General features: G+C 39.3%; 1 protein-coding gene across 2 annotated transcripts in view; it reads left to right on the top strand.

Annotated features, from left to right (window-relative positions):
* Positions 1 to 228: 228 nt before the first annotated feature.
* Positions 229 to 26,188, top strand: part of LYST (lysosomal trafficking regulator) — an 85,979-nt gene continuing 60,019 nt past the window's right edge. The window contains exons 1-6 of one of the 2 annotated variants that reach the window (XM_064445743.1): positions 229 to 355; positions 13,641 to 13,732; positions 16,689 to 16,726; positions 18,044 to 18,242; positions 20,598 to 20,688; positions 23,413 to 25,498. In XM_064445743.1, coding sequence (XP_064301813.1) covers positions 18,051 to 18,242; positions 20,598 to 20,688; positions 23,413 to 25,498 — 2,369 coding nt within the window. In that variant the 5' untranslated portion in view covers positions 229 to 355; positions 13,641 to 13,732; positions 16,689 to 16,726; positions 18,044 to 18,050. The remainder of the gene's footprint in view (positions 356 to 13,640; positions 13,733 to 16,688; positions 16,727 to 18,043; positions 18,243 to 20,597; positions 20,689 to 23,412; positions 25,499 to 26,188) is intronic. The other variant, XM_064445744.1, reaches the window with a different exon arrangement.

Below are 26,188 nucleotides of genomic sequence, written 5' to 3'. Positions count from 1 at the left end.
TGCCGGCCCCGCCGCCAGTCAGCCGCCGCGCGGGCCGCTGGGGGCGGAGCGTGGCTGCAGTGGGAGGGGCCCCGCGCCCCCAGGCGGCGTCGATTGGCTGGGGGTGCGCGCGTGACACCGCCCGCCGCCCACCCGCGCGGCGGTGCTGGCGGAGCGGAGGCGGGAGCGGAGGGGTCAGGTGGGGCGGGGCGGGGCGGGGCGGGGCGGGCGCTGCGTTGCCCGGGCGACGGGGGCGGGCGGCGCGGCGGGGCCGGGCCGGGCCGGGCCCTCCCGCCATGGGCTGCCCGGACGCTGTCAGCGGGATAAGAGCGGAGCAGGCGGCCGGGCGCGCTGGCTCCGGCGGGGCGAGGAGCGGGTAAGGGCGGGGCGGGCAGGGCAGGGCACCGCCACCTCCGGCCTGGGGTTGCGGGGCTGGGGGATCCCGCCTGGCGGCGCGGCGCGGCGCAGGGCCAGGTGGGGGAGGCCAGTAGCTCGGCGGGCGGAGGCCCCGCGGCCGGTTTCGGCATGGGGGCGGGCCGGGAGCCGCGGTGCGTGGGCCGGGGCGGGCTGTCAGGCGGCGCCGGCCGCCTCGGTGGGGTGAGGATGCCCGTTGGTGGCTCGAGGCGGAAGAAGCAGCAGCAGCCGCCGGTGGCGCAGGCGGGGCCCTGCCCGTCCACAGGCTCTCCGGGGCAGGGGCCGGGCGGCGGGGGGGGGCGTGGGGAGGGTGGGCACTCGGGGCCCTCCTGTTTCTGAGGGCTTCCTGGCGTTTGGCGCCTCTTTGTGAGGCGGGGTCTCGGCCGCGGCGCTTCCGAACTCGGGGCCTCCGCTCTTACCGAGAGGCGACGCTTCAATACTCGGTGTGCAGATACGGGCTTTTCCGTCCCTTCCCGCCTCGCCGGGGTGCCGTGGGCTCGGCCCGGCGGCGGGCTGGGCTCTGCGCTGCGTCCGTGCAAAGCCGGGGCGCGAAGCCTCCCTGTCAGCGAGGCGTTTGTTGGAGATAGGAGATAACAATTGAGGAAAAGCCAATGTGGGCCGTTTACGGAAACACGATATCGTTGGTGGACGTGGAATGCAACAGTCGCAGCACTTCAGCACCTGAACTACTTTTTTTTGTCCACTAAAAGGAGTGGCTAGAGGAGCAATGAGAACTCTTCTAGGTATTCCCTGAGCATGGCGTGAATGTGTGAAGATAGTCTTCTGTAGGAAAAAAAACCAAATCTAGGAATCAGTCATTACCTGGTATCCCCAGATGAACTAAAAAGCTGCTTTTTACTTACCTACACAGTGAGAGGGAAGGCTGGGAAAGCAGGTGCCTCCCTAGAAATAAGAATAAAACTTCTTGTATAAGAGAAAGGAGAGCAACTGAAGAAATTCAGAAGGAGGATCAGATGACTGAATGTGGTGGCCTAGGTGCTGGAAATGTGTCTGATGTGGTTATAAATGGGAACTGGCTAGAGAAGAAAATCTGGATGGGGGAAGGCTTTTTCCTTTTTAGTTGTATTGCCGCATGAATCAGTTGGACTTCAGTATAAGGATCTAGAGAAACTTGGAGTTAGTGACACAAACTTGTGTCACTAAGGAACCCTACGGTTGCCTGTGAAGTGGTGGGACAACCTTTGGCAGAAAAAACAACCAGGAGATGTGTTTTAGTCATGTGTATGGTCATCTTATGCTAGGTAGCAGAAAAGAGATGTCTGGAAGACTTAACCCTTCCTGAAAGAAGGATCTAAGTTTGCTTGCTTGGACGAGAGACCATGTCCGCATGGAGCTTTTATCGTAATGAGGCTATAGCATGGTAAGGAAAATACTTTGCTTTTAATTGTAGGCTTACAGACCAGTAGTGCAAAGAAGAAAGTACCCTCCTAGATACCTTAGAAAAGCTGTGGTATAGTAGCTCTGAGAGTTTCTGGTGGACTCTGGTGGTGAGTGAAGAATGAGAATGCTTTCATATATTGTCACAGATAAGAAAAAGAAACCAGCTTTTTCTAGGGTATTTTAATTTTACTCTTCTTCTTCCTCATTGTGCTTTGGACAGAGAAGCTTGCAAGCTAAGAGCACAAGTAGCTTTCAATTGCTTACTTCTAAAACCAGAGTTAATAGTAAATGAGACCTCCGGAAGTCAGTTGTCACTTGGTTTGTAAGACTGTATAGAGATTTCTTAAGAGGAGCTTTTTAAATGTCACTCCCTTCCTGCTTTCCCTCTCTTCTTCCCCCATTAGTTTTTTTACTGTGCTCAAAGACATCTTTCCATTAAAAATGTTTAATTGTAAGAAGCTTTTCTGTTAGGTTAGTAACCATTTAATTAAGATTTTTCTTAAATGTGTTTCTTTTGCTTCCTCCTTTCTCTTAATCCGTAGTAGGTTCTTCATGTGCCTCCACATCATTTTTTAGTGCAGTTTAAGATAATGAGAAAAGAGACTGTAAGCACCTTAAACAATAGCATAGAATCTGTTGGAAAGTAAGACATTTAATATGTAAACATTAGAAAAGAGAAACTACATTCTTAATGCTTAATAAAAGTTGCGGCTTTTATATAGTTCTCTTTACAGTTAAGCTCAAAGAGTGTAAGGAAATACTGTGAAATATGAACAAATGCTGTGTGAATCTATCAGTTCTGTATTTTTATTGTCAGTGACTTCCTTAATAGGCCATATGTGTCCTTATTAATATACAATTGTACACCCTTGCAGTTTGTGCAGGGATCTAATTTCCTTTGTATTTGAAGAATTTTGCCACTGTCGTGGTGGTCTCTTTTCAAACAAGATAATGTTGCACTGGTTTTAATACCTGTCTCTTGTGAGCAGAAGGGAGCAGAGGGAATGTAGGGTGAAATGATTATTTTGTAAGAGGATTCTGGTGCGCCAGGAAGTGATTGCTGTCCAGAACATGCTTGCTTGTCCTCTGCGGGTGAATTTAAGTTCTTTGGAGTGAACAGCCGTCATTGGCAAGACCTCACTAATATCTGTGTTATTCCGTTTTGAGGAGATGTCAGGCTCCTTGGGATTTCTTAGTGAAGAACTGTAGTAGCTGTTGCCTGAGATGTCACTACTTGGTATTGTTGATTCAACTTTAAGGTCTTTTTTTTGTTCTATTTGTTGGAAAATTGGATTATAATGTTGGAAAAGGATTGTGGTATGCAGTGTGGGGAGAGCTCTATGTATATATGTCTGGGATTACTTTGACTCCTCCTTTCTTTTCCAGTCCAGAGAGGGTTGTGAGATTCAGTTACTCTGGCAAATTAGTGTTAGATGAAGATTCATAGGCCTTTAGATAGTATCAAGTAATTGAGCTGTTGTCATCAGAGCTATCAGTTCCAGCGATAGCACTGATCTGGAGATGATATACCTGTTTTTAGATTGGCACAAGATCTGGTAGAAGAGATCTGTGGTTGCTTCTGTTCTGTCTCCTGGACTGATTTGGCTGAGCTGATCGAGCAGCTTGTTACTGCTGAAGGGGGAGATCTCCCTCCTCCCTTCCTCCCTTTGCTGGCAGTGACAACTGCCTGATCCCTCAATGTGGCAATTCAACAACAAAAAAAATCAGCTGAAAAAACAAGTTTTCTGCAAACCTGTGGAGATGAGTCAGATCGAGAAGGAACTGGATGAGCGCAGTGCTGGAGAAAGAGGAAGGGAAGAGTTGCTGGGGGGGAACAGACACCTTATTGCTAGTAATGAGTTGTCAGGTGGGCTGAGCTGCCTTGTTTAATGGTACCCTACCTGCTCCTCAGGAGGTGGGGGCTTTTGCACAGACTCAGCAGGGTGCCTGTTTCAGCTGTCCAGGTCTTTTGAGAAGAGCTAATAAAGCAGCACAATATGCATGAGAAAGATTTTCTTTTCCCCTGTTCAGAGTCAGATCTTGCAGTTGAACATGTGTTGCAGTGACTTGTTGAAATTAGTGCGTGGAAATGTCTTGCTTCCAGATAAAACACTCTGTACTGAAGGGATTCTGTGAAGAGGAAGGGAAAGGAGAAAAAGATGCCATGTCCAGTCTTGAGGTTTCTCTTGTATAAACTATAGGCTCTTTATGCTTCATGTTTGCAGGCTGGGATCTGAATAAAATCCCATTTTTCTGAGAAATCAGGGGGTTTTTTTGTACTATTAAAGTAGAAGTGTGAGTTTTACTAGTGAGATTTTTAGGTAACTATGCTGTGTTCTGTGAAGATACAGCTTAAATCTGATGCTGAGTGTGAGACAGAACAAAATTCATTAGCTTACGTATGTTGAAGAAGGGATTGGTATGTAATGCTTTGATCAATGTGGTGAAGTCCTGGAATAGGGCTATATCTTGGTACATGTTAGTGCTGGAACTGTCACTGTATCTTTATTCTGGATATTTCTCTTAAGTTTCACTAGTTTTTTTAGTCACCACTGCACGTTTCATCATCTTTCATATTCTGTAGCTGAGGTATTTTGTGGTTTTGGTGTGTTACAGAAGAGCAGGGCTTCCACTCTTCAGCCTCTCTGACTATTTCTTAAGCCTTTTCTCTCCATAAATAACTCACTGCTGCCTGCTGTTACTGTGGGTGGGATTTTGCAGTGGCCACCTGGTGGATAAGCACCAAAATGATTGTCTTCTGCAGTTTTGAGCTTGTGTAGTTCACTGCAGGCATCTGGGGCTTGCCCTGTGACACTTGTGTTTGTATGGGGTTCTTGAGCCATGTGGAACTGAGGCACTGCAAGAATTACTCTTACTTACATTGTGAAAGAGCTTTTCTACGCTTTCTGGATAATTTGAAACGTGGGAAGTGGAGGACGAAAGTGATGAATGGTGGTTTGCAAAAGATGAAGACTAGCGTCTGTGTTAGAGTGGTTGAGCAAGCATCTGACAATCTTAGCTAATCCTCACATTTGTGTATTCTTTGCCCTTTTTTCCTGCACCCAGACAGTTGAGCTCATAGACTCCAGTTAAAAGCATCACCATGCTCTATGGAAAAGTATGGGAGCATGAAGTACTAAATGTGAGGTGGGAGGAGAGAGTTCCTGGTTCTTCAAATTTCTGATGGTAAAGAAAAAAACCTTTCTGCTTTCCCAAGAGAGAATTGGGAAGATGAAATATCAGAAGGAATTACTGTTGGGTAGCACCAAACACAAGGTTTCATTGGAAGCATTAAAACTGATGTTAGCTTTGTCCAGTTTTATTTCAGCAAATGCCTGACTTCATCTATTCCTCTTCAGTATTGTGGAGGCATTTACTGAAGATTATTTTTTTTTTGGGGGGGGGGGGGGGGGGGATGATGATACATGGCAAAAAGCATCTGACTAGATCTCTTAACCTCACTAAGCAAGTGACTTGGTTAGGCTTTGGTGTATTAACTAAAAGATGAGGAATGAGTAACAGAAACAGCCATCTGAAGGGATGAATAGCTCTCAATGGAAAAGAGTGAATCAGCAAGGAAAGTATTTAAGACTTAAGGAAATATTCCTGGTAGTCCATAATTGTGTTGCAGGAACTGGTAAAAGTCCAGCAATATAGATTCACTATAATATATCAAGAGCTGAAATTTGAGTTTTGATTCCGTAATTATTTCAGTGTCTGAGTCTTAAAATTAACCAAAAAGTGCAAGTCTTCCGCCTTCCTGTTCCCTTTCTATTGGAATGCAAGAGTTTAACAATCTTAATTTCTAAGAATTGAGAGCAAACATTCTTAGGACTTGCTGTAGAGAAAACAAAACAAAAGCCCCACTGTAAAACTCTGAGTGCTACCTGAGGTACATATTTGTCTTTGTGTTACTTGCATCTTTCAATTATAAGGGGAGATTGGAGTCACTGGAGAGTGTGTGGTTTCATTCTTGATTTGTAAGTTTCAGTTAACAAAAGATAGAAGGAAAACAGAATTTCCTTTATATGTCTGGATATATAGATGAAATGCTCCTGAAGGTACTCCTAATTAATCTAGAACTATTTTTGGAAGCCTAAATTACTTCAGTTACAAAGTCAATTAGATTATTGGAGTACTGCAAAATCCTTAGCATTTGCAGAAAAAAATGATCATATAATGTTTAGTTACTGGAAATACTACTTGGCTATGTATGTAGCCTTCATCTGGCACACTTCATTCATCTCCCCAACTATCTCTCACCAGTGTAAAATCTTCGTTGTGTGCATGTGTGACAGCCAAACTTTGCATTTAAAAAGTCCCCAAACTAGAGATGTCTGGTTTTTGCATTGTGGTTGGATTTAGGGTTTTCTCCAGTGGTTCAGGATTTTCTTAAATATTTGTCTATCTAGTAATGGATATACTGGGAGACTTCATATTCCTAGTGTTTATTATGTGAAATTAAGTATAATTATTGATTCTAGTTTCTCTGTTGGACTCTATACTGCTTGACTAATTTTGAGTACTGTTTAAACTTCAAGAATAAAATAAAAAACTTAGCTGTTCCTTATTTGCATTCCCACTGGAGAAAAGCTACCTGAAGTGAGATGTTATGTGAGTCATTTTGCCTGTAGTTTCTTGATTGTTGACTGGGTCTTCTGGGGCCAGTTCAGTGCAAGAGGGGTCAGCACAGCTGGAACAAATGCCTCATTACTGGAAGGCCTGGGAGAGGTACAGGGTCTGCTTCCCTAAAGCAACCAAAGCTGTCAGCACTTTGTAAAGAAGCTGTCAGACTGAGCTTAACAGAAATAAGAGTGTATGAAACTCGGATATTTAGGTAAATTACTTTATTTAACACCACCTTCAGAATTGCTACCTGCTCTCTTGTCTGCATCTGATTACTAATAGAAAATACAGACTTTACTGACCAGTTTTAAAGTCCTAGAAGGAGAATTAGTCTTCTGACCGTTAACTACCTCTTTAACTCTGGTCATTGACCTTCCTGTCTTACTGAATTGCTCTTTAGACACAACACCAAAATTTATCTTAAGCACTTTCTAGTTTTAATCCTCTAACTACCAAGCTTTCAGTTCTGGGAATAGCCTTTACTCACTTATATCCCTTCAGCAGAAGTGCCTCAAGATACTGCTCAACTTTTTTGCCTCTTCTATCTCTCTGAGTATTGGTGCAATCAAAATGTATAATCTTATAAACTACAAAAAGATTTGTATGGTCCTCCAGATCACGATTTGAGTGGTACATTTGTTGTTTAAAATAATCTCTAGGTAGATGCATTGTGGCCTGCATACTTGTACTGTGGTCACAACTACAGTGTTTTTCCCAGTTCTACCAGAGACCACAGGATCTGCCATACTGCAGAAGCTTGTCTCTAGCATTTTCATAGTGGTGGTGTTCAGTGCATTTCAGCTGGTTTCCATGATAGCAAGCGTATTTGTTTCTAACACTATCAATGTTGCAACGATTGTCTTTGAAGGCCCCCAGCTTTCCCCATCCCTGTTCTAAGGAATGTTTATTCTTCGTGCCTGCATGCACTGGTCTGAAATATGCAAATTTTAAATGAGCTGGAATGGATTTAATGTGGCTAACTACTATATTGTAGTTACTGACTTTGGGTAGTATAAGCCACAAGCTAAGCATAAACTTGAGTGTAGCATATGTACAGGATTAATGCATTACTTGAGTGTAGGTGGTTCTCTGAGAGCCTTTCATTAGTGCTGTACTTTTATCTTGTAGATTAATCACCTCTCATCTTTTAACCTGATTTAAGGCTCAACAAGAATCCATTCACAGGTGTTCACATTGATGGCTAAATAAAATTCCATGTTAAATTGAGAAGCTGTCCCAAAGCCCTTGTGTAACATGCAGCTGGCTTGTGAGATTCTTTGCCATTAACTCTGTCTTGATGATATTTCATCCAGACTCAAAAGGAGGAAATTGTTGATAATCTGCTAACTTGTAAAGGGGATACAGAGCTTCATAGCTCAAGGCAGAAGCTGATAACCTGCTGAATTTTAGCAAGAAGGGCTTTCCTGGCATTGATCGCTTAATCTCTGGTGCCACCTTCTTAGCATGCAGTTGGTATTGCATTGCTCTGTTCCTTTGTGACAGCTTGCATTGGTCATTGTTACAGTGAGCACTTCTTAAAACTTTGCACTAAACGCTCCTAAAAATGTTAATCTAACACTTTTCCAAATAAAGGTCAGATGTCAAGTAGGTATTTATATGTGGAAAATCTAGGATGACATAAAACTAAAATATTAAATATGCTATTTTTCTGCCAACAGATCTTCCCTTCCCATTTCTTACAGGATGGCACATGTAGTCAAAGTTTTTGCTAGTGTGTTGTAGGAGCAGATAGTTGGTCCTTAATTCTAGTCCCCAAGGTAGTAGTACTTTCCAAGAAGTAAAATTGAAGCATGAATAGGGTTTGATGGTGCTACATGTATTAAGTTTGAGAAATTAACTTTTTAAGCATCCTGAAATTAGTGCAACATAGTAAACTCTACTTGTAAAAGCCCTGTCATGAGTTAAACAGGTAATACAAATTGAATTTGTAAGTAGACTTTAAAATGATGAAGAACAAATCATGATGTCCATACTTCACAATCAAGTAAGATAGGAAGTTGTAGTTTAAATGTTTATTAAATGCTGTTTGTGTTTCACTACTGTGAGTGTTTTAGTAGCTTATGATGCACCAAAAGCTGCATCAAAAATCACTGAATTGACCTTAGTGAGACATTCTTAAAAACAACTCTCCTGACAAAGTAGACCAATTAACTAAATTAAAGTTGCTACACAGAATTATGCTAGGTATTTCATGTAAGACATGAAAGCTGTTGTCCAAGTTCCAGAAGGTATTATGCTGTTGATGCTGTGTGAGCAAGGAACACTAACACCCAAGAGAAACTTGGATGAGGTAGGGATGTTAGCCTTCTCAATCTCTAAAGCTTGCTATGTTTGAGTAATATGCAGTTTGGTCTCTACCTTACTCTAGTACAGCCTTTGTGTACTGTGTCTTCTCTCCCTGAGTTGTGAGGCCCTGGTAGGCTAGGGCTGCTGTTGAAATCCTGAGTTTTGCCAGTAGCTTCATTGTGCATATAACGAATATTCTGCTTCTGACACCCACCACAATGATTATAGTTTTAACCTTTAGAATTACAGACCTCAAATCATACAAGCTGCATATGGTCAACTTTATTTGTAGATCTTGGGTGCATTGCTTATGTAGAAACATCTGCAGCTAGTTTGCCTGTGAGATGGCTTCCTTTTGGGGCACTCAGATCCTGTATCGCTCTTTTCTTGTCACGTTCTCTCTTCTGGTTTTGGTAGTCCCTGTTTGGTCAACCTTTTTAATGCAGTTTATTATATCTTAATGTTGTTCTTGCTTTGGTTTCCTGTCACCTATGTGCTGCTACTAGTTAGTCTTTTCATAGTCGGTGGCAGCTAATAAATGAGACACTTGCTGGTTTGAGTTGCTTGTCCTACGAGGGCAATGGAGACTGTCTTATGCACTTTAGGGCCATTAGTAGTTCTTCCATTTAAGGGGCTGACATCTTGTCAGATACACAGAATAATGAAATGACACTATACAGTGGAAACACTAGAGATGTAAATCAGAGTTCATTCAGTGGAAGTAATGTCTGAAGATCACACTTTGGAAACTGTTGAACGGGACAACTGAATTGTGGGTAAATAGGATTTTTAGTGGTATGTAAACAAGAATATTGTATACATGTTAATCTGTTACACCTTTCTGAGTTGTACTTCTGTCATTGTTCAGTGCTGCTGTTAGCAATAACTATGGTAGAAAAAAGTGAGATTCTAGAAAGTCATGTTGGGGAGAGCAGACTTAAAACACTTATGGGTCAGAATATATCACAGGAACCAGATTAAACTCTAGCAAATAAACTTTAAGTTACCTGTGAAAAAATAGACTGCCCAAGATTGGGAAGTATAGTCTGGAACAAACTTTGCACCCAAAGAAATTACCTGTGAGTTTTTACTTCTGTCAAAAAACCACTGAGGCCTGAAAATACATGGCAAATAATAATTTGGGAGTAAGGAGGTTTTTTCCTTCACTTACCTCACATTCAGTGTGATGCACCACAGGTCTGGGTCTTGATCAGAAAAATGACATCTCTGAAACTGTTTCTGAGAAGTTAACTAGCCTGTATTTGTAATGCCACTTTGTATGTCTAGGTGTCTGTAGCCCTGCCTATGCTTGCTAATTATAGATTTAACTTGTTTATATATATCTGATAGGTATTTTGCAAAGTGTCTGTTTCTTTAATTTGGCCAGATCTAGCATAGCATTTGTCTGATCTTTTTTGCTTTTTTCCTTGGCTTTCCTATTCTACAACAGGAATGGCTAGTTTAGCCACCCATGTAACAGTGTTTCCTGACCATACAGAATATGAAAATGAGTATTTTTATTTTGTTAAGGACTATTTTTTCAGAAAGCACAGATAATATAATTCCTTAAATTCTGTCTTTTTTTCAGTGTAAGATATAATGCTTTCACATCCACTTAGAGGCAGAAATTTTCCAATTCTCGGGTTGTATAAACACTGAGCTTCATGGATTAAATTTTAATACCTCAGCAGCAGAACATAAGTAGACTATATACTTAAAAAGAGGCTTAAGCTTCTAGAGGCAGGAAACTCAGATTTTGGGTGTTGCGAGACAAGCATCCCACATAGGTGAAGTGGGAGTTACATATACTTTTGACTTTACATAAAAGTGGCATTAGTAAGATTATACATACTTAAACACATTTGTATATACCACACCACAGTTGCTCTGAAGGTGTCAACATGCTTTCTGGTGTTCATTAAAATAATACATGTGCACCATCTTGTGAACTTGACCCACTTTTCCCTGGCAGTTAAAAGGACAGTGCGTCATTAAAAAGTACTGTCTTTATTTTTTACTTTTTTCTTTATTCTGGGGAGAGAGATTCTGAATAACTTGTTTAGAGATAGTATTGATCTAGTGGATAATACAGAAGACTAACAGCTTGTTACTGAACTCCTTGGTGAAATCAAGGACTGTCAGAAGTAGAACTGTGCCAAGAAAATTGATGTCTGCCTGCAGTCTTATGATAAATTCTGTATGTTAAGAGCTTGTTTTTCATATGCAACCTAATGGCTGGAGCATCACTGCCTTAGTATGTTTTAATAGGTTGGCTGCTTCTATAACCCCAAATAGTTAATAAACAATAGCAAAGGACAGAGCAGAAAATGGTTGTAAATGAAGAGTAAGTAGGTCTTCTGTGGAGCTGGAGTGTTATCTGGTGTGTCTGTTTTGAGAATGAACCAAACTTGAAGTGTCTTGTTTTTGCTCATTTGCTCATGTTTTTGAATATCGGAGTTGTTGGATGGTTAGCAAATGTTTACTGCCTTTTATAAGCTACCTTTTTGGCTGTTAGCTTTGCATTGGTAAAACAAGGCATCAAAGTGTCTCAAGCTTTCTGTTGATGCTCTGCTTGAATTGCAGGTTCCTGTTTTCTTAAAGGCTTGTGTGTTGCTCCTGCTGTGTAACCTATTTTGGCAGTGTCAGCTGGGTATTTGTTTCTAGCCTGTTTAAAGCTTTGAATGACATTAGAAGGATGGAAAAGGAAGAATGCTGATTTCGGCAACGCATTAGTTTGAGGCTTTACTTGCATTTCACCATCAAGTACAGACCTCAAGACAACACTGTAGGACATGTTCCAGTTTTGTTCCAGGCCATGCTAGATATGTATTTCTCTGTTGCGCTTTCTCATGCTCTACTTTCCTTTCCTTCTGCAGTTTGCACAGAGGAGTTAATTGTAGTATTTGCTTAGTTTTAATGTTGACAAATTTCTTGAAGAAGGCAGTCAGATTTGGTGCCTGCTACTAACAAGATAAACTGACTTTCTATAATAAACCTGGCAATCTGTGCTACAATTGCAAAAGCCTACTATGGAGTGTCTTAGTGTTAATGTGCCAATAATGCTCTTCATTATGCCTGTTGTCCTCTGCTAACAGACGCTTGAACTTAAATTTAAAGTTTAAGGCCAAAGTAAATGTGATTGAAATCACTGTTGATATAATCATATGAATGTTAAAACCATTGAAGAGGCTACAAGCATGTTCTCCAGAGTGTAAATGTCAAGTACAAGCAATGAGGCTGCAACAAGTATTTGCTAAATGGAATTAATGCTGTATGAAGTAAATGCAGTGTTTATTGGCCGGTGGCGACTCATATTCCCATATTCTTTAATCTAGAGAATGGGTAGAAGGGCTACAAGTTTTGAACTGGAGGTCAGAAATAACTGGATTGTACAATGGCTTATAGAAAATACATTTTTTTCAAAGTGTTAATTCTAATACTGACTAAAAAGGCATCATTGTGCTCTGTACCCAGAAGGACTTGCAGTCATGCCTGGTCCACATTTGTCTCTTATCTGAAACAGAAAACTAGGGAAGGTAATTAAATTTAACAATTTCATGTAGCTGTATGCTCTCTACTCATCTCTGCATGATCTGTAAAATAGCTTCTTATAAGTTTATTTTTCTTATGAGACTGGCTGTCACTGCTCTAGTGCAGTAAAGTACTCATAAACTGGTAGATAAGGCTGCTTTTATTGAAAATAAGTGAGCTACAGGAACTTATGGCTTGCAGGTGGCTGGTATCTGCCATGTGTACCTTCTTAGGTATGTTATCACTTTGTTTTACTCAAGCAGTCAAGCCTGACTATGCAGCTGTATGAGCAGTACTCAGTAGCACGTTCATTTTAGGCTGATACAACTATTTACTGATGAGCAATTTGAAGAAATTTATTGACATCTACTGCACAACATATAGAGGTGGTTTGGATAGTTCCTTTTTTGCTAGTACTCTAAAACTAACATTTTAAAAATCTTTTTTTAAAAAATAAAAGGCTGTGGGGAGGTAGGCTTATTAGAGCACTACTTTAGGATGTTGTGTGATTTGGAGCCCACCACCAGAAGTTGTGCCTCTCCCTTACTCTTGCTGTAGTTGTTAGACAACTGTTACTGAAAGTAATAGCTTAAATTAGTATTACGGGATTTTGACTTCATTTGGCTTAATACTGTACTACAATGCTGCTGTATTCACTTAGTAATTCCTACTTTTTATTGTTTTACTGGACATTCCAGCTTTTCTGGGCAATGCTTTGCTGAAAACCTACCCAAGTAAAAGGCCTAGTTCACTCTCATATACAGGGTACTAGCTCTGACTCTGAGTTTTTGTTGCATTTTCCTCATTCCCCAAATTGCACTGATGTTAGAGATAATACCGTCTAATCATTAGCACTACATAAAGTTAGTATATTAATTACTTGGTATTCAAGACTGTTAAATTGGTCTTATTTTTAAGTTCCATCCTTTAAATTATTTAAAGAACACTTGGTATTTTCTTCTAAAGGCTTAAAGTCCACTGAAGTAAGTACAAAGCATTCCTATACTTTAAGGTGCTCAGCTGATGAGTAACTTCATAAAAATGGAAAGAAGTTCAGAGAAAATACAAGTTTCAAGTGCAGGAAATAAATTTACACCACAACAGCAAATAGAAAATCAGTCCCTTGAGAGCTGGTGCAGACAGGGCCGGAGGGCAGACATGAAATGGGCTGAATTATGAAGGTGATAGAAAGATGGGCATGAAGAAGGCAGATTATATGTGAATGTCTGATCATTCATGGCTAAGTGATTTATTTTTAAACCTTGTGGATTTTTTCCTTTTAGAAATAAATACTATCTAGTAGAGGTAGATTTTATGAAATATGATGATCGTATTCTTCTAGAGGGTGAAATGGAATTTAAGAATGTGATTATTTTTTTCAGAGCTTACTGTGTGAAGCCCTGACACATTGTGTATTCCAAAGCTGCAGACATTCCATTGGGACTGCACACAGCAGTGGTGAACTGAGATTCTGGTAGGTTTCTTTCTGCTCTCTTATGGCTTATATCATGTGTTATGTTTTAGGTTTTGAGATTTTTCCCTAGATATGATCCCCTCTGAAGTCTAAAGAGAGGTCAAGGCACTCTACCTCAGCACAGGTGTTTTGTGTAGCATCTGCTTCCATATTACCAGGTACCACAGCAGTTAAAGATGTGACACTTGAAACAAAAGAAGAATTCTGCAGTAGAGTTCTTACTTAAAGCAAATTGGCTCACGTATTTTCTTGGAGTAAGATGAAATGATGTGCTGCTAGGGTGTAGTATCAGCATACGACAAGCTGCAACAGAAAGAAGGTGACAAGTAAGCTGAAACCTTAAAGTGGGGGTGGATTTTTTTATTTTTGAAAACAAAACAACCCCCCAAAAACCACCTCTGCAGTGTGTTTGCTATGTTACAGCATCAGCAGGGAAAGTTGTTCACGGAGTTCTTTGAAAAGCAATCTACTTCAAGTGCTCAAATCACTTGTCAGGAAACAAATACGAAGTGAAGAAGGTTGTCTGTGCACATGCAACTTTTTCCTGAAAGCTTCTTAAAATTTCTCTGTTCTCTTTGTATTGCTCTCTGCCTCTAGCTTCAAGATGGGATGAATGAGGTTATATCTGAAACTGTTTCCAAAGACAAGTTTGTGCTGTCAGTCTGTTTCAGAACGTAATTGCAGAAAAAGAAATAGGTACAAGTGCTAGCTACTTCTCAGTTGTTGGAACGAGTACTTCTAAAAGAGCTTAATTTTCCAGCATGGTATCTTTCCATTTTTTTCTGCAATGTGGAATGAGGGCATCTTAATTCCTTGCCAATTCTATATTAAATTTTTGCGTTAAGAATACATGCTTGATGTCATTTTGCATTACCATCAACAAAATAGTACTTTATCTATCACTGATCACATCAACTGATGTTGAGAATTCACCCTTTTGCTAGAACATGGCAATATATATGTTAAATCCATGTAACAGTGCAAGCAGTGCTGGAAACCTGGAGAACGAAGTTTCAGATGGAAGGACACTAAAACATGATGGACAGTGTATTTTTACATCTTCTAATAGTCTGGTACAGCTGCAAAACCACTAGCTTCTTAAGCTATTAAGTTGTAATGAATTGTGAATATTAGCTGTACAGATAAGTTGGTTTTCTGTGGGGCTGTGGACGAAACGTTTTCCCCAAGCCCTCAAAGGGGAGAAGCAGGGGGTGTACAATTATTAGGAGCTTGCCTAGAGAACCTACAGTTTGTCTCTCCTTCCTTAAGGAGGTCTTTCATGTAATGATCATGCTCATAACAATTTTAAGTTGAAAGGTGAAGTTTTTTTTACCTGCCACCTAAAGTCTAAATTCATTATTTTAGTATTCTTTTCTTTCTTTTCCTATCCCCATCTTTCCCCTCTCCCAATTAATTAATCGTGTATGTAATAAATGTCTCTTGAGTGCTCACCTAGAGACCTTTGTCGTTAAATATCTTTGAGGCTTTTCTTGGTTACTACCCTTTGCAATCCTATTGATAGCACGTGCATTTTTGGCTTTTCACTGTCTAGAGAATGAGTATTTAACTTCTAGGCTAGCTTACAACTGGAGCACCCCAATTTGTGGATGCTTCCATAAATGTGGGTTTGGACAGTTTATAATCTTGATGCGCCAGTGGATGTAACTTCTGATAATTCTAGGGTTTTGTTAGAAACTGGGTTCAAGATTTGAAAATGGTAGCAAAAAAAAATCCTGAGAGGTTGCAGAAATAAACATTGCCTCTGCAATTATTGGTGTCTGTCTTCTAGGAAATGGCAGAGGAAGTATTATGCAGTCAGATGAAACCATACATTAGGATTTAAAGCATATTTAAGGAGGTCTTCAACTGTGTTTTAGTAAATAAGAGTATTTCAGGAGGATTAAAATAGCTTTTTACTTTTCTAAGACTAAATACACTCTACAGATGTGAGGGGAATTGTGATAATGAGAAACTTGAAGTTTTAAAATGAAAAATTAATAAACCCTTTGACGATTTAGCTTACAGCAAGGACTATGGGATATTGGGGCTTTATGAATGCAATAGTCTCTGTAACAACTCAAAGTGATTGCTATAATCTTTTTGCTCTTTGTGCAGAGCTCACAGAGACAGGGCTGGTGGTTGTGTTGTTTTGACTTTTTTGCTACAGCATATACTAGGGGTAACTGTCATGCTGTTTCTGGCCATTCTGAAGTGAATCCAGAGATTGCTGCTCTGTATTGTTACCTTAGTCTTTTCTTTGACTAATTACAGCTAAACCAGGTGTAGTTTAAAGTACTCCTCTTGCGGGTGGGGGGAAATGCATTGCCTGTTCTGATCCTGTTAGGACTGAAGGGAGTTAAAGGGGTAGGAGAGAAGTAACTCTTAAATTGTTTTAGTGGACTGTACAGAGCAGATACAATACTGTTCCTTTCCACTTTTATTAACTACATCTTCCCCAGTGCTAAATTAATGAAGACTGGCTATCTGTCAGGACGAAAGAAAGGCCAGGCTTAAAATGCATTTACGTCAGCAACTGACTGCACAATTGTTTCTCATACTATCCATCACTTGTACCTAGAGCTGCAAGTGCTTCAAGTATTATGTATGCAGGTAGTGATCATTAAAAATTCATACTGTTTCTAGAGGCAAGCGTTTGAATTTGCATACCTAGCCCATTTTAAATTTTGAAAACTAATGAACTTTACGTTAACTTACCTTACATGCACCAATTATTTTCCCTGTAATAGGATTTTGGTTATGCATAATCATAAGCTAAAAGTGAAAACTAGAACTTAAAGCTCAAAAACCCCTCAAGGACTTTTCTTAAACTTCAAATAGCTATCAGAAAATGAGTTTTAAAAACAAAGAAATTGCTTATGAACCATGATGTATTTCTCTTTTATAAATAGGTGAGCCAGGGGTGGTATTTCCAGAATATATTTGCTTTTTCTTCCAGATAGAAGATAAATGTGTTAAGCTGGCAAAGTAATTCTGGTAAGAATTTTCATGTTAATTCTACAATGAATGTTGTTATATGTACAAGTATTCAGTCTCGCCACTAAAAGGAGCTTTCTGTACCATTAGTACTAGCAAACTTGCTCTTTCTTACAAGGTCTTATTTTTTACCTAATAACTGCCTGTAGATGTTACTTGATCAAGCAGTATTCATCTACCTGTTACATTTAAATGGTATATTGAAAGTTATTTGGCTCTCTTTTTGCACGTTCTATGCTTGGACATGATTAAAATATTTTACTGTCGAAGACTTTACTTAAGCTGTTTATATAGAAATAAAAGGAGTTAAATATGCAATATTATTCATTAAGTGGGTTTTATGTGGATTCACTGTTCTTGTTTGTTTAGCTGCCATCATGGATTTTTTGCTTCCTCAGTGATCCTCTTGAGAGTTTTCTGTGGCCCAGTCTTGTGCTTCTTGTGTTGTTTGATTTAATGTTTTGTTTTAAATGTTTCAACATGTACTAGTGTTGACCAACAAAAGAATGCTGTGGCATAAGAGAAAACAAAGTGTTTTTATAAGATAGCATGAATAGATGAAGTGTGTGAGTGCCTTGTGTGCATTCTCTAAAGTAAAATTAATCAGTTTAGGAATCGGTGCCAAAGCTTTTGGTATTTTCTCCTGAACATGTGCAGTAGAATTGTATCTTGAATTAAGTACACTGTAGTAGTGACTGCCACCCACTCAGTCTTGCTTGAAGGAAAACACTGTGAGAGCTGGCAAGTCTAAAGCATTTTGTTTCTGAAACTCCCATGTTTATCTTAAATCATTATTTTTCTTCCCCCTTGAAAAAATCTGCATGATATTGGAACACATAACATGGTAGAAGATAATGTGTTCAAATAAACTATTAAAGGACATGTTTTCTGTAAAATGCTGTGTTAAAAACTGCCTGTTTTCGCCTTATGCTTCATGTCAAATACTTTTAGAAGCAGATGAAGGCTGAAGCTCACATCTGGGTTACAAAGAAAAGCTGAAAGTGTCATTAGTTTTTGTTTATGCAGCAGAAGGGAATGCTTATGTCATGGGCTTTTACCTGATAGATTTATAAAATTAATGTTTGGGGTTATGAGCTGTTAGCTAAAGTTCCACTGAAATAAATGAAATTCTCTAAGCTCATCCTTCCCACTCCCTCCCACCCTACATTGGTATATCAATTCCTCAGTTCTGCAGACACTCTACCCTTTGGGGGTCGGGATACAGGGAAGAAACATTCTTCTCTTCCCCTAGTCTGTTTTCCATAAGGAATGTATTTTTCCAATGAACTTAATTTCTGTACTTTCATCTACTTACAGCTCAGACATGAGCAGTGCCAGTAACTCACTGGCACGGGAATTCTTGACAGATGTCAACAGACTGTGCAATGCAGTGGTACAGCGGGCAGAGGCCAAGGAAGATGAAGAAGAAGAAACACATATGGCAGCACTGGGACAATATTTGGTTCAAGGCCGTGGGTTTATTTTGCTTAACACTCTGAACTCGACTATTGATCAGGTAATAGTTTTTCTTACCTGGTTGTAATTTTTGTATCGAGCTTTGACCCTGGATTTGTCTGGCTCATGTTCTTGGTGCTGGTTTTCTTGCCTTTTTATGGTAGAGTATGAGTGAGTTGTGAAGACTAGAAGTTTAAAAGGGTATGTTGCAGTTGCATTCTGTCCTTCAGCAAGAATAGAAAAAGAAAAAATAGCTAATTGTGTACCTGTTTGCCAGCTGATATTGATGATTGCTAAACTTTTGACTAGTTAAGGCTTGTGTAAAGCTCAAGTGCAGTAGCTGGGTGGTGAGAGGCAATAGGTTAGTATTTTCAAGATGAATGTTTACTGAACCTGCAGTACAAACTGGAAGTTCTTAATTTGATAAGGTCCTCCGGTTTAAGGCAATAAAATAAAATCAAAATATACACTTTTTTATATGGACTATGAGGTATATTTTTGCTCTTTAACTTGCTCTTGAACCTAATAGAAAGTAAATATTTTTTAACTTTAGCTCAAAAGAGAAAACATTTTAGAAGAGGTGATTAGTTTATATTATTCTTCAATATAAAAAGTCTAGCACACATCCCTCTAGCTGCAGATGTCAATTTCATTATCTTCTCCTTCCTCTTCAACACTACTGGATATATACTAAGCAATGGGTAGGACAAGATGTGCATTAAGTCTTTGTGCTTTGAAACTGCAGATCCCAGTGTTTAAAAATAATGAACCAAGTGAATTCTGGTTGAGTTTATTCAGTCGTTGTCTTAAGTCAGGTGAGCTGTTAATGCTGGTCAAATTCATTGTGGAGGTTTGCCTTTCCTTCATGAGGTGACTTGTGATAAGACTCCAGCCAGGTCTTCTGGCTTGGTTCTGGATTCCAGTAGGTGCACGGGCTAAACAGTAAATCCACAAGACTGCAATCATAATTTCTAAGAAGAATCCTTACCGCTTCTAGAGCTGTGGGTTTTTTAAATGTCACTTGAGTACTGCATGGTTGCTGTTAATAGAGGCCTCAGGCTAGGGCTGCTGGAAAAACAGCTGGCTTCCATGTAAGAAGGAAATGAGGGATTCCATGTGCCTCCTCTCCAATAGAAACCGACTTCTGAAGTAGAAGGGGAAAAAAGCTTGTGTCATTCTTCACGCAACATAAACAAGTCAGGAATTATTGGTTGACAGAATGTTTAAGAAAGGTGGGGGGAAGAAGAACTTGATTATTGATGAAAGTCAAAATCTGGAAGCATACTGCTGAAATTTGAAACGTTAATATTTTGCTTTTTCCAGTCTTACGATTGTGCTTTGAATGCTGTATTGCTCATTCCCATTCCTAATTCATTTGCTTTGCTGAGAATACCTTTAATAGCGGAAGAGAGTTGGAAGAATGTCTTTGAAAAAGCTTAGTTTTCAGGTCTAATGGTATTGTATCAATAGTTTTAGATTTTTAACTTTCATTTAAATTGATAGTATCAGACAAATATTAACTTTTTGTTATACATACAGCTCTGTATATATAACTGTATATTTTTATATATTACAGTAACTATTTAAGTTGCTTATCTCCATACTTTTTAATTTCATTGCTACCTTGAATTTTTGGAGAAGGATTTTGCTTCAGCTGCATATCCCTGAATGGTGTCAGCTGCCAAAATGCTCAAGTCAACTTTTTGTGTATTAGAAGTTTTTGATCTTTAGGGCTGAAACCATTTTGATAGTGCTGTGTAGCACCCAGTAAAGGAATTTTGAATTCTGTGCCTTCTACTGTTCCTCTCTGCATTGAAATTCTTAGTGTGTAAGGCTTAGAATCCCTGTAGGAATGAGGGGTTTTCTAGTGGCTATTCTGGTTTTTGGATTTTGTGTGTGGGTTTTTTTAATTAAGAGTAACCTTCCCTCTTTCTTCCCATAAAACTTTACCTTTCTGTTGTGAGTCAATAACATCACTTGATAAGTGTAAGCTTTTTTCATTTGCTTTAAGGTGTGATTTTGATGAAGGTAGAAAGTTTTCTGTAAAGTTCTTAAAATTTACATTTTTTGGAACTACTTAAGTTTCAAACTTGGGCCTCATGTTGGCTTTGTTTAAATCAGCAAGTTCTTTGCTTCTGACTTTTCTGGTTTGTTCTTCGGGTGAAAAATTCCTTCAGCAAGAGGGATTAGGAGATACTAATATAGAAACAGTTGCAGAGGTGTAATATCTTGGATGCTTTCTGATTGGCTCTAGTTAATGATTGTAGCACTCAGCAGTTAGGTCATTCTTTTTCAGTGCATAAAACAGCAGAAAGGCATAGGGAACTGAGTGTTGAACAGCTTTGTAAAATAAAGAAGGCTAATCTATTTTTTAAAAGTACAAAAACCTGTTGTTTCTATTTTGCTTCTAACATAGGAGCTGACATGTCGGGAAGAACTTCTGACCCTCCTCCTGTCACTTCTGCCATTGGTGTGGAAAATCCCTGTCCAAGAAGAAAAAGCAATGGGTATGTTTTATCACTTAAAGATTAATGACTTAAAAGAAGTGGTCTGTGTATTACTACGGAGCCTAGGACTCCTGACTAAGGAGTAGTAGTTCATTGTAATACTTATTATCTTAACACAGAACAAGGATGTGGATTCTGCAGAGAATTTAAACTCAAAATACTAATATTCTATCAGTGTACAAGGAAGACTGAAATTGTACAGAGAAGGTAAAAGCTCTTGGTCAGTGTCAAAGGCAGTGCTCACATTATTGTGTAGCTGAACTTGGTGGTGGTAGGATTGTTTTCTTCTTTCCAGGTGATTTGGGAGGGAAAGAGATTTGAAAGAGTATATGATATTTTTGCTAATGTGAAGAGTTTCATGATGAGTAGAAGGGGAAAACATACTGAATAATTTTAAAACCAGTGTTACATGGACACTAGAGAGAATGAGACAGACTTTTTCTTCTGAAATTAAAGAATCGGGAAGTAGACAATAAGCTTAAAGCCAAACAGCGGACAGAGTATTAAAGTGCGATATCAGGGAGACAGGCCCTGCAAAATAGTGTTGCTCCATTCCTTAGAAAAGGTGATGTTCTGTGTCAGAAACTGATGTGCTAATTGTGGAATCAAATCACAAGGGTTCAACTGACAAAGAGATAGTTTGAAGTGAATTACAGAAATGAAAGGGGTGGTACAAAATAAACTCCACAAAAACTGAACCAGGAAATGGCAGCAATTTGTTTTTGGGCTCTTGCACGTCTGATACATTCTTTTCCCTATTGGAGGATAAAACAAATGAAGTTATCTGTCTGTTTGAGAGAGTTCCTAAGGATTCTCGCTTGAAGCTTTCCCAATGGTTTTGTTATTTTAATCTCCTGCAAACTGAAGGCTTCTGTTAATGTTTGTAGGCTTGAAGTATTTAAAGTGCCAATTTTGTAGCACTTCCATATAATAAACTTTCCTGCTTGCTCAGGTGCATCATTCTATCATGCTCCCGTAAGCATGATTGAATTTAAAAAAAAACACTTTGGTTGTCTTATGAAAGCTTTGTCTTTTCCAGGGTTAGTTTAAAATGCTGTTGTATAAATAGGTTTTAAGGTGTTCTGGTTTTGCACTCTGCATAATGTACAGTTTTTGCCTTCTATAAATTTTCCTCGCTTAGTACTGATGCAGTAACCATGATGTATATCCAGTTGTGCACTTTTTCTTGGACTGAAAAACTCACCTGTGTTAGGCAGCTTTTTTCTTTCCGTGCAGGAAATATCCTTTGTTTGATGAAGCACTCCTGGTTAATTTCCTGCCTCCAAAGCAGATGATGTTTCTTCCTTAAGCATCACAACTATGACTTTATGAAACAGCAAGGCACAGTCATGCTTGCACATGGAAGCATCTTTTCTTTCAGTTTGATTAATGATTATATTTATTGCATGGGCTTTTGGGGGTTGGGGCTGTTGTTAACTATCACACTTTGTAAATATTAAACTTACTGGATGGTGGGTACTTGCTGTTGTTTTAGGCTAGGTATTTTACTAGCCAAAGCAACCAGGTGCGGTTCTGTCACTACTTAAAAATGACCATTTATTTTTATCCAAGAACATACAGACTTTTTTCTCTGCCTGCTTTTTTGACAGTTTATGATCTGCATTTACCAATGGTGGTACTTGCATTTTATTCTTCAAAATCTTCTTGCCCATTGAGTCAGATTTAAATTTTATACTTGCTATTTTATACTGCGTACTTCAAAGTTTGCTTTGTCTTGTCTCGGCTTTTGTGGGAATATTTAGAACCCTAAAACGTTGTTCTTTTCCAATCTCCTGCTTGTCCCTGACCTTTTTAAAATACTTCTATTTCTGCTTTTTGTTTGGAACAATTAATGCTGAAGTAGAGACTGAGGTCTGTATACTTGAAGATCTGTGCTGTTTCTAAGTAGAGAATTTTTTTTCTATTACCACTACTATGCTAACAACCTCTTCATGCATTCTAAGAGGACTGAGTTAACATACCCAGTTCCTATAGCAGCTGAGTAGCAAACAGTGACAATGGGTCATCAAGTTGAGAAAGGCCTTTTTTCCTCCCCTTAGAGTTTTTCTTCGCATACTGTGAGATAGGACTGTGAGGCAATGCTTATAGTGAGACTTCAAATATATCAAATGGTATATGTGGAATAAATATGGCTTGAGTAACTGGCTAAAACTGCTTCCATAGCTAAGTAACAGAGGAGACCTCAGTTGGTATCCTGCTGATCAATTTATTTCTCCTGTATTAGTATGTCTAATTTACCCAAATTTAAATCAAATATAACTAGAGGCTTGTGACTATGTTATTCCTTTATATCCCATTTGAAATAGGCCAAAAGATTTTCAGACTAAGCTTTCTTCCCTTTGCTTACCAAAAAGTCCTTTCATCTACCTTGATGACATCTTTTCTGAAGAGAGTGGAATAGCTACAAATGGAAAGCCTACAAAAGTTTTTGGAATCTCTAGCATGTTTTTGTCTAACCCTAGTTAGAAAATGAACTAATTTGTCTAGACTTTGAAAATAGCCAGTGCAGTTCCTAAACATGAACTGTTGCTGACTTTTACACCTAAAATGTTAGACATAGGTGTATGCAAAACCATGACCTATTAGGATACGAATTTATTTCATATTTTTAAGCTGAAAGTGTTAAACTGTAAAATTAGGGAAAATGCTTTACATATTATAATGTTCCTTTAATGTTCCTTTTTTATCTTTCTGTTTTAACAGATTTTAATATACCCTTTACAGTAGATATATGCCTGACCAAAGAGAACAACTCCATTTCTGTGAAACCTACTCAGGAAAAACTAGGCTTAGATGGAAGCACTCGTTCATCACTTCAGACATCTGTACAACTGAACCCTCGATCCCGAAAAAGTGGACGTCTGCGTAAAACCACCCATCGTTATTCTGTGCGAGATGCAAGAAGATCTCAGCTGTCTACTTCAGATTCAGAAGGAAATTCTGATGACAAGGCTACTGTAATAACGAAATACAGACGCTCCCAGTTACTGCAGCCTTTATTAACACATCCAGTTAGGGACAGCTACCTTGTAGGTAGAAGTGATTTCCTACCTGTCGAAGTGATACCAAATTCTAATCCTGATGTCCCTAATCTAGAAAATTCTAGTCAAATTATTCCAGCACATGAGCTAAATGCAGAGATTTTGAATGAGCCTGCTGCAGGAGTTGCTGAGAGCCATATGGATAACTCTCCTTTTGATTTATGCCATGTCTTATTGTCACTCCTAGAGAAAGTGTGCAAATTTGATATTACTTTGAATCACGGTTCTGCTCTTTCAGCTAGTGTGGTGCCCACATTGACTGAGTTCTTATCAGGATTTGGAGACTGTTGCAATGTAAATAGTAACACAGAAAATGAAGTGGTTTCTGCAGGGTGGACAGAAGAACCTGTGGCTCTGATCCAAAGGATGCTTTTTCGAACAGTGCTGCATCTTATGTCTTTAGACATTAGCAATACAGAAACAATGCCTGACAACTTACGAAGAAATTTAACAGACTTACTTAAAGCAGCATTAAAAATCAGAATTTGCTTGGAAAAGCAACCTGATCCTTTTGCTCCAGGATACAAGAAAACACTACAGCAGCCTGTTCAGGATGACTTTGTATTTTCTAGATACCGTCACAGAGCCTTGCTTCTACCTGAAGTTATAGAAGGGGTCTTGCAGATTTTGATCTGCTGCCTACAAAGTGCAGCCTCCAATCTCTTTTACTTTAGCCAAGCTATAGATCTGGTTCATGAGTTCATACAGCATCAGGGATTTAAGCTGTTTGAAGTAACAGTGCTTCAAATGGAATGGCTGTGTATGAAGAATGAGGGAGTAAATGGGGAAACCTCAGAACATCTGAAAGCCCTGATCAACAGCATCATGAAAATAATCAGCACTGTCAAAAAAGTGAAATCGGAGCAGCTCCATCAATTGATGTGTACAAGAAAGCGGCACAGACGGTGTGAGTACTCCCACTTCATGCATCACCACAGAGACCTCTCTGGGCTCTCTGTATCTGCTTTTAAAAACCAAGCTTCCAGAAACCCCTTTGAAACTGCCGATGGAGAAGTTCATTATCCTGACAGATGCTGTTGCATTGCTGTTTGTGCACATCAGTGTTTACGCTTGCTGCAACAAGTTTCTCTGAGCAGTACTTGTGTTCAGATTCTCTCGGGTGTACATAATGTAGGAATATGTTGTTGTATGGATCCAAAGTCTGTGATTGTCCCATTGCTTCATGCTTCCAAGTTACCAATATTAAAAAACTTTCAACAGCATGTATTTAATATCCTTAACAAGTTTATATTGGATCAGCTGGGTGGAGCAGAAGTTTCTCCAAAAGTTGTACAGGCATCATGCAACATCTGTACTGTTGACTGCGAACAACTTGCTCAGCTGGAAGATGCCTTGCAGGGCAACTCTAGTGATGCTGGTCTTGCATCTAGTTCCTCTTGCAGAGTTGAGGGAATTCTGCCTAGCAGTGGATCTGAAGATATGTTGTTGAGATGGGATGCACTGGAGACTTATCAGGACATTGTTTTTGAAGAAGACAAACTACGCGGCATGCAGATTGCAAGCCACATTTGCAACTTAATTCAAAAGGGAAATGCAGTGGTCCAATGGAAACTATATAACTGTGTTTATAATCCCGTGCTTCAGAGAGGGGTTGAGCTAGCTTGCCACGCTCAACAGCTTGGACTAACTACAGCTGATAAACACACATGCAGTTACCATAGCCAATGTTTGTCTTCTGAAGTACTTCAGGTTTATTTGCAGACACTCCCTGTGTTGCTTAAATCCAGGTTGGTTGATTTTCTGTTTATTAATGGAAAGCATGCTAATTATGTACAGAGCTTTATATATTTGTTACTGATCAGAGCAGAAGTTTTTTTTATTTGGACTGCAGACTGCACTTGGATATTGTAGGGGTGGCAGTAAGATAAATGCCTGAGTAATATAAGATTTAATCCTAGATTCATAAACCACAGAAGGTGAGGGCTCTCTACCAACGAGTTACGGCCTTTAACAAGCCAAAGTATGTAGAAACAAATAAAATCTTTGTCCAATGTGATATGCTCTTTGCCTCTTCATTCCTCATGTTAATGTGAGTCAGGAATGTTGAACAGATTGACATGCCACTTTTTCTGTGGGAAATAGACTACTTAGGTTTTTTATCTGTTTCCCTTTGGCCTTCATAGAAACCACCTTTCAAAAATAAGGTTTGAGATGTTTACTTGTCCTGAAATAACTGTTTCCTAATTTACAAAATCCTGTTCATTCAAACAGTTTTTTCTTAAACAAAAAAACCCTGAAAACCCACAAATATTCTTCCAAGGTGTAAATAGAAACTTTTCTATTTCTTGTTGAATTGATTAAATACTAGTTTAATACGATATAAAGTAGTTCATTCAGAATATGAATGTGTCTGTTCATCCAGGAAAGACTCTAATTTTTTTTGTTGGAGTCCTGATAGACTGAAGTGAATGTAGTAG

Source organism: Phalacrocorax carbo, chromosome 3 (assembly GCF_963921805.1).
Source record: "Phalacrocorax carbo chromosome 3, bPhaCar2.1, whole genome shotgun sequence".
Lineage (NCBI taxonomy): Eukaryota > Metazoa > Chordata > Aves > Suliformes > Phalacrocoracidae > Phalacrocorax > Phalacrocorax carbo.
The sequence above is the reverse complement of the archived record's forward strand: the minus strand, read 5'-3'. Positions and strand labels throughout refer to the sequence as shown.